Source organism: Galeopterus variegatus, unplaced genomic scaffold, assembly GCF_000696425.1.
Source record: "Galeopterus variegatus unplaced genomic scaffold, G_variegatus-3.0.2 Scaffold276, whole genome shotgun sequence".
NCBI classification, from domain to species: Eukaryota; Metazoa; Chordata; class Mammalia; order Dermoptera; family Cynocephalidae; genus Galeopterus; species Galeopterus variegatus.
In genome coordinates this window covers 431,988-440,287 of record NW_007726387.1, presented here as the reverse complement: position 1 = coordinate 440,287, position 8,300 = coordinate 431,988, and the positions used below count along the sequence as shown (strand labels likewise).

Below are 8,300 nucleotides of genomic sequence, written 5' to 3'. Positions count from 1 at the left end.
TTGAGGATTTTGAATTGAGTTTGGCTTGACAAGTATGATAAAAAGATAGGAGTCAAAAAGTGCAAGGGAAAAGGCACCAAGCCTATACACTGGGGAAGAGACTGCCTCTTCAGCAAATGCTGCTGGGAGAACTGGATATCAATATGCAGGAGAATGAAACTAACTAGTCCCATACCTTTCACCATACACTAAAGTCAACTCAAAGTGGATTAAAGAATTAAATATACACCCTGAAACAATAAAACTTCTTAAAGAAAACATAGGAGAGACACTTCAGGAAGTAGGACTGGACACAGACTTCATGAATATGACCCCCAAAGCATGGACAACCAAAGGAAAAATAAACAAATGGGATTATATCAAACTAAAAAGCTTCTGCACAGCAAAAGAAACAATTAACAGAGTTAAAAGACAGCCAGCAGAGTGGGAGAAAATATTTGTAAAATACACATCTGACAAAAGATTAATATCCAGAATATACAAGGAACTCAAACAACTTTACAAGAAAAAAACAAGTAATCCAATTAAAAAATGGGCAAAAGAGCTAAACAGTCATTTCTCAAAGGAAGATATACAAATGGCCAACAGACACATGAAAAATGCTCAGCATCAATCAGCATTTGGGAAATGCAAATCAAAACCACACTGAGATACCATCTCACCCCAGTTAGGATGGCTGATATCCAAAAGACTGTGAATGATAAATGCTGGAGAGGTTACAGAGAAAAAGGAACTCTGATACATCGTTGGTGGGACTGCAAAATGGTGCAGCCTCTATGGAAAATGGTATGGAGGTTCTTCAAACAGTTGCAGATAGGTCTGGTATATGACGCAGTGGTCCCTCTGCTGGGAATATACCCAGAGGAATGGAAATCATAAAGTCGAAGGTATACCTGTTCTCCAATTTTTACTGCAGCACTCTTTATAATAGCTAAGAGTTGGAACCAGCCCGAATGTCCATCATCAGATGAGTGGGTACAGAAAATGTGGTCTGTGTACACAATGGAATACTCCTCTGCTATAAAAAAGAATGAAATATTGCTATTTTCAACAACACGGATGGACCTAGAGAGAATTATATTAAGTGAAACTAGTCAGGCATAGAAGGAGAAATATATGTTCTCTTATTTGTGGGAGCTAAAAATAAATAAATACACAAATAACCTTGGGCAGGGAAGAGGACACAACAATTACAATTCCTTGAAGTTGATATGACAAGCTAACAGATATGAGGTATTTGGATGGGAGGGGGAGAGGGAGGAGGGATGGAGATTTTGGTGATGGACCACAGTTATCAACCACATTGTATATTGACTAAATTAAATTAAATTTTAAAAGATACTAAGGGAAAGTACAGTTGCCTAAGGCAGTGGTGGGACAGAGATTGAATTTTTAGGTAGGGTAGACCTCATTGAGAAGGTGACATTTGCTCAAAGACTCAAAGGAGGCGAAGGATGAAAAAGAGGCAGGATGCAGACGTGCAGAGTGCTTAGAACTTTAAAGGTTATTTTAAGGATTTTGGCTTTTATAAGACTCTGAGTAAAATGGGAGGATATTGGAGAGTTTTGAGTTAGGTGTTGCTTTCCCTCCTATGGATTTTTCACCCCTTTTCCGCTGGGTGATGGAGCTGCCAAAGATTACTCAAAGCCCATCTCTTTTGAGCAGTGAGACACCCCAGAAAGGGGTTAATATCTCAGAACCCTCAAGCGAGAGGCATTCCTTCCATTTGGTAAATTAACCACGAATTGGGGTTCTCTTCCTGCATTTATTCTCCAGACCAGCAAGTTACAGAATAGACATGGTTTTAACAAGTATAACAATAGAAGCGGGTAACACACAATTAACTTGACCCATTAACAAAAGCTTGATTTTAGCAAACATTCCTTCTCCCTCCGGTAGCTTCCCAGTAACTTTACATATCAATCACTACTTTGTCTGTCTTTGAGTCAGCAACCTTGCTGTGTTACAACTCTTTATCTTACAGCGGAGACTCAATAGCCTGGGGGAAATTTCCTGTCCTTTGCAAGGTCAATATTTGAAACTGTAAGGCTTTGGAAAACCAGGCCCTGTGAAGTACATTTGTTTTATGAATCCTCTACAGTTAGGTTTTAAAAGGATTACTTTATCTCTTTGAGAAACAGTGTAAGGTGGCAAGGGTGGCATGAATGGTTTCTGCAATAAGCCAGGCAAGAGGTAATCATGGCTTAGATTTGATAGTAGCATTAGAGGTGTGAGAAGTGGTTGGATTATGACTGTGTTTTGAAGGGCAGCTGACGTGATTTGCTCACTGGATTATCTTTGAAGTGTAAAAGAAGAGGGAGTCAAGGATGTTACCAAGCTTTTTGTTTTAAAAAAAAAATGGAACTGGAGGAATGGAGTTGCCATTTACTGAGATGGGGAAGACTGAATAAGGAATGAGTGTTGATGTGAAAAATGAGTTCAGTTTTGGCTGTATTAAGTTAGAGATGCCTATTAGACATCAAAATGGAGCTGTTGAGTAGGAGTTGGGTATATGAGCATGGAGTTCAAGGAAAGATCTGGGATGGAAATATAAATGTGTATTAAGGGTTCAGATCCCTGTACCAGCCAGCTGCACCCCCAAAAAGAAATGTAAATATGAGAGTCATCCAGCATATCAATGTGAGCACTAAAACAGTAAATGTAGTTGGAAAGAAGAAGTCTAAATTCTGAGCCCTTAGGTATGCCAGCCTTTAAAAGATTGGGAAGAAAAGAAGGAATCAGCAAGGACATAAAAAGATTGGCCCATGAGAGGAAGAAAATCTAACTGATGAAAGTGTTTTAAGAAGATGGCAATGATAAACTTTGTTAAGTGCTGCTGATATATCAATGAAGATGAGGCCTGAAAATTGACTTTTGGATTTAGTGAATGTTATTGGTGGTCTTGTCAAAACTTATTTCAGGAAAGTGGTTGGCTTGAAAGCCTGTTTGGAATGAGTTCTAGAATGTGTGGGAGGAGAAGAAAAGAGGGAGAAACTTTTTTGCAATACTCTTTGCTGTAGATGGAGGCAGAAACATGGAGTGGTAGCTTGAGGAGGAAGTGGAATCAAGAAACCATTTGTTGTGTTTTTTAAAGATGGGAGAATAAGAGCATGTTGCATGCTGATGGGAATGGGGCAGTAAAGAAGAAAAAAATGAGGGGAGAATTGGAGAGTGTGCTTGATCTAGAGAAGGGATATACAGGGTGTAGGGCATGTGAGGAGTGGTTGAACTTAAGTGGGAGCATACATAGTCACACGAGGAAAGGCAGAATATGTTGATATAGATGCACATTGATGGGTGGATGAGATAGAATTTTGCAGAAGTTTTCTGGTTGTTTGAATTTGCTCAGTGAAATGGGAAATAAGGTCATCAGTTGAAAGTGAGAATGGCAGTGGAGGGTTGCAGGTTTGAGGAGAGAAGGAGATGGTGTGAAGTCATCCAGGAGAGTGAGAAAATGGACCAGGGAAATGTAGTGTGATTGTTGAGCATCATTAAGGGTTGTTTGAAGTTTGTGGTCAGGGTTTTAAAGTGAAACCAAAGGGCATAGTGCTTTTTCTAATCATATTACGAGTACATAAACAGTCATACTTGTACAGTAGGAGGGAATTGGATTGAATCAGAATTGGGTTTGCCAGGTGTAGGCTAGAAGCAAACATAACTTCCAGTACAGTGAAACTAAAGAGATTCCTACTTTTTTCCTGAGAGGAATGTAAGAGAAGCAGGTTTTTCAGGAGGTAACCAGCTTTTAGTTAGAGTAGGAAGATGGTGGAGGGACTATACTAAATGCACGTTAGAGTATACGGAATTATGCTGATGAAGGACCTTAAGTTCCAGAGAGCATCCTGTTTTTTTTTTTTTTTTTTTTAATGTCTGGAGGATTATGGTATAATTTGCTCCTACCTAAGCAAGCCTATTTAAAGGAGCACCTTTTACTTGGGAAATGGAATTTGAGGTGGGGGGGGGCTGGTGGTATGAGAAATGGAAATTTTGATTGGAGGCAAGGAAAGACAGAATTTTGGAACCAGTATTAGAAGGTTGGGAATAAAATAAGGTTTATCATTAGGGTGCCTAAAGGATTCAAGAGAGGAAACTGCAAGACTTCTTCCATCATAATTTGGTATAGAATGTCTCTTCTCCCAGAGGTTTCCTATAGGAATATAGGATCTTTTTTATACTTTACTGTAGCATATGTATATTGGATAGGAATATGAAGCCTAAGATTTTTAGGTTCAGTCTTAATTTATAGAGTTTCTCCTAATCTCAGTTCATAATACCTAAACTCAGTACATAATGCCTCATATACAAGTGGTTCTTTCTAATCAGTAATCAGTAGCAGGATACAGAGTCTGGGAATCCAGGCAGAAGCCTAAGTAGAGGTATAAAAAATTAATGTAAAAATCTTTTTAATTTGAAATACAGTAATTTCAGATTTACTGAAAAGTTGAGAGGATACTATAGAAAATTCCTGGAAACCTTTCACCAACTAAGTTTCCCCAGTGTACCACTTTCTTTCTTTATGTGTATATACTCATATATGTATGAGTATATATGTTTGTGTGTATATTTATATGTGTGTGTTTTAATTCGAGCTATTATACTTTTTTAGGATTTGTCTCCACGTGTTTTAAAATGTTTTGGCACAGAGTTGTTGATAGTATTCTGTTATTTTTTAATGTAAGTTTAAGTTATATTGTATCTTTTCACTCTATTATTTGTGCTTTCTGTTTGTTCTTGTTCAATCTTGATAGAGGTTTACCTATTTTATTAATCTAAGAACCAACTTTTTACCTTTGCTTATTTTGCTTTTTTAGATTTTGCTTTCTGTTTCATTGCTTTTTGCTTTTATCTTTATCTCTTTTCTTTCTGTGAGTTTATCCTTTCAATATATATATATATATATTTTTTTTTTTTCCTTTTTGTCTTTTTTCGTGACCGGTAATGGGATTGCAACCCTCGGTGTCATGCCCGCACCATAACTGGCAACGGGATCGCAATCCCCGGTGTCACGACCAGCAACGGGATCGCAACCCCCGGTGTTGTGCTCGCACCGCGCTCAACCAGTGATCGGACCGGTCTCTATATGGGATCCAAACCCTGGGCGGGAGCGCCACCGCGCTCCCAAGCGCCGCACTCTACCGAGTGCGCCACCGGGCCGGCCCTCAATATATTTTTTTAATCGGACACTTAGCTCATTAATTTCCAGCCTTTATTTTCCAGTGTAATCATTTAAGGCTGTACATTTCCCTCAAAGCACCATTCAGACTGCATTGTACAAGTTTTGAAATATACAGAATTTTCACTATTATTTATTTCTAACAATTTCATATTTTTAATTATGAATTTTTTTGATTCTCAAGTTATTTAAACAGTTTCAAATATTGGGGGTTTAAAAAACTTATTTCCATTGTATTACTTGCATTGTGAACTGTGAATGTGATCTGAAAGGTACCTGTTATCTGAAATTTGTTGAATCTTTATGGTCAAGTACATGATCAATTTTTATGAATGCTCCATGTGTTCTTGAGGAGAATGAAAGGATCTTCTGTTTGTTATATACATGAACAGGCATATATTAAGTCAAGCTTATTAATTATGTTGTTAAAACCTTTTAAATGTCTTTCCTGATTATTTTTTGTTTGATTTTTCAGTTCCTGAGCTAAATGTGTTAATCTTCTACTCTGATCCTGTATTTGTCTAATTCTCCCTATTAATTTTTTGCTTTATGTATTTTGAAGCTATTTTATTTGGTTAATCATATTTAAAATTATTATAGCAATCTGGTGGATTGAATGTAATCATGTAATATCTGCTCCATCTCTGTTGATGTTTAGCATCTGTTTTTTCTGATGTTACCTTTCTTTTGATTAGAATTTGCTTGATGTCTTTTCTATTGCTGCACCATTGACCATTCCATGCCCTTATGCTTTAGGTATTGATCTTAGAAATGGAATATAGCTGGGTTTTATTCTTTAAATTAAATCTGACAATCACTTTTAATTGTCTTTTAAATGGCCTGTATTCTGGGATCACATCAGCCACTCTTAAAGTTTTTGGCTCACGGTGGAAATCTCAAACCTGGCTTCCCTCCTCTCTGGCTGTTTGAGGCATCAGGATCTACACAGCACTGTTGATGTTATAATCTAAATCACATTGTATTTAAGTAGAATTATTCTAGTGTTTTAAGTTTGTTATCATCAGTAACAGTATAGTATTAGTAAGTATTTAGTGAACTGAAAAAAATTATACAACTATTTTTTATGTATTTATCAAGAAATTATTTCCTCCTTATAATAATGGGTTAACTTATAAATCATCCTTTAAAATTTTTTGTTTTAGTCCCAGAAATCCTGGATAGAAAGCACTTTGACCAAGAGGGAATGTGTGTATATTATACCAAGTTCCAAGGACCCTCACAGGTAAACATACTTTTGTTTCTTCTGAGATCTTCTAAATATTTAGATGTAAATTTTATTGCTGTTTATTTATTGAAAACAAAAATCATTAAATAAATTATTTGTGGTTACTGTTAATTATTCTTTTGGGATTGGGAGAAGAAGATGGCATTAGTAAGATACCAGTATTCTGGAGTCCTTAATGACATTTATGGAAAAAACCTCTTCAAAGTATTTCTCCATCTCTAAACTCCCTCAAATCATGCTAGTGTATTACAAAGATAAGGCAGTTAAAGCTCTCTCTTTTTAAACTGATTCACTGAGAACTTAGAGATGTTTGTGTATGTTTATTTTTTGGACATTTACTGAGTACCGAACACTATGGTTCATGCTGAAGAAACAAATTGAACTTAACAGTCACTCTTTTTGTTTGTCAGTATATGATATACTAGAAAACCTATCAGAGACTGTGGGCATCTCTGATTGTCTTTTTGGTTTTTAGAATGGCTTTGATAATAGAAGAAATTTAAAAGTAGAGAGCATTAACTAAAAATTCAAGGAAAAGTTGACCTCATGAGGTTATTTACTTAAGAAACATTTTTGCTAAGATTTTTCTTTTTTCTGAGGCCTATAAATAGATAAAATCTTAAAAAGGCAAATTAAAAATAATTATTTCCTGACCCTATAGAGCACCTCTATAGAGGTCCTGACCTATAGAACACTTTTTTCACAGGGACTTGTAAAATGTCTTTTTCAATTAATTTTTTTCTAGGATTTTTGGATCTTCTTACCTTTCCCATCTCCTATCAAACCTTCTTCTCTGTTCATTTACCTTCTCTGCAACTTCTACTTCCATTAGATATATAACTCTCTTATAAAAACATAGCTAAATAGATTATTTTTTTATTAACTGTTTTTTAAATTACAGCATCTGTCTCTATTTTTCTCCATAGCGGGTACTTAGCAAATATTTGTTGAACAGAATTTCCAAAACTTTTTGTTTGTTATATTATATAAATCTGCTGTTTGGATTCAACATTTCTCTTTATTTGGGGAGTTACAAAATCCTAATTTTGAATGAATCTCTCTTAAAACAAATACATTTCCTTTGTAAGAGTAATGTACATGATAAATTTTGAAAACTTAAGAAGCAGAAAGTTGGCTCAGTACCCAGAGTTTCAACACATCAAGACAGTCATTACTAATAACATTTTTGTGGGTTTATTTTTAATCTTTTCTCAGTACATAGCTTTTGCTTTAAAATATTGCTACATTTAGTCTATATATAAAATGTTATACCTGCTTTTTAACAAAATTTATAATAAGTGTATTTTTTCATATTATAGATATTTTATTAGAATGGTAGCTAATATTCTATTAGTATATATACCACAATTTATATACCTATTCCACTATTAACCATTTTTGAATTGTTTTCAGTTTTTAGCCATTATAAGTTAAAATTAGGCCATAAGGAAGATCTTTGTAGGTAAAATTTTTTTGTATATAATGTTTTTTCCTCCCTAGTTTATGTAATGCTAAAAGCTTTCCAAAGAGATTAAAGCAGATATTATCACCAACAGTGAAAGAGAATGCCTTCTTTAATGAATAGTATCTAGAGTAATATTTTTCATCTTCAAGAAAGTGATAAATAGAAAATAGTATATATATTTTTTTATTTTTATTCATTATAATTGGAAAATAATAATTATAATAGTATATACTTTAAATTTGCATTTATTTGATTAATATTGAGAACATATTTTATGTTTGATACAATCCCTGCATTTTTAAATAAATTCTGTATATTTGTTTGATTAATTCTTTTTAGATCATTAAAATAGATAACCTTAATGTCTCTTTCAATCATTAGATTCTATGATTTATTCTTATTTCTTATTACTAATT

The 8,300-nt window shown here is 34.7% G+C and overlaps 1 protein-coding gene across 1 annotated transcript in view; it reads left to right on the top strand.

Moving 5' to 3' along the window:
- Window positions 1–8,300, top strand: part of TRPM7 (transient receptor potential cation channel, subfamily M, member 7) — a 118,326-nt gene that overhangs the window by 23,323 nt on the left and 86,703 nt on the right. Inside the window, exon 2 of the mRNA XM_008566921.1 lies at window positions 6,337–6,416. Within this exon, the coding sequence (XP_008565143.1) occupies window positions 6,337–6,416 (80 nt within the window). The remainder of the gene's footprint in view (window positions 1–6,336; window positions 6,417–8,300) is intronic.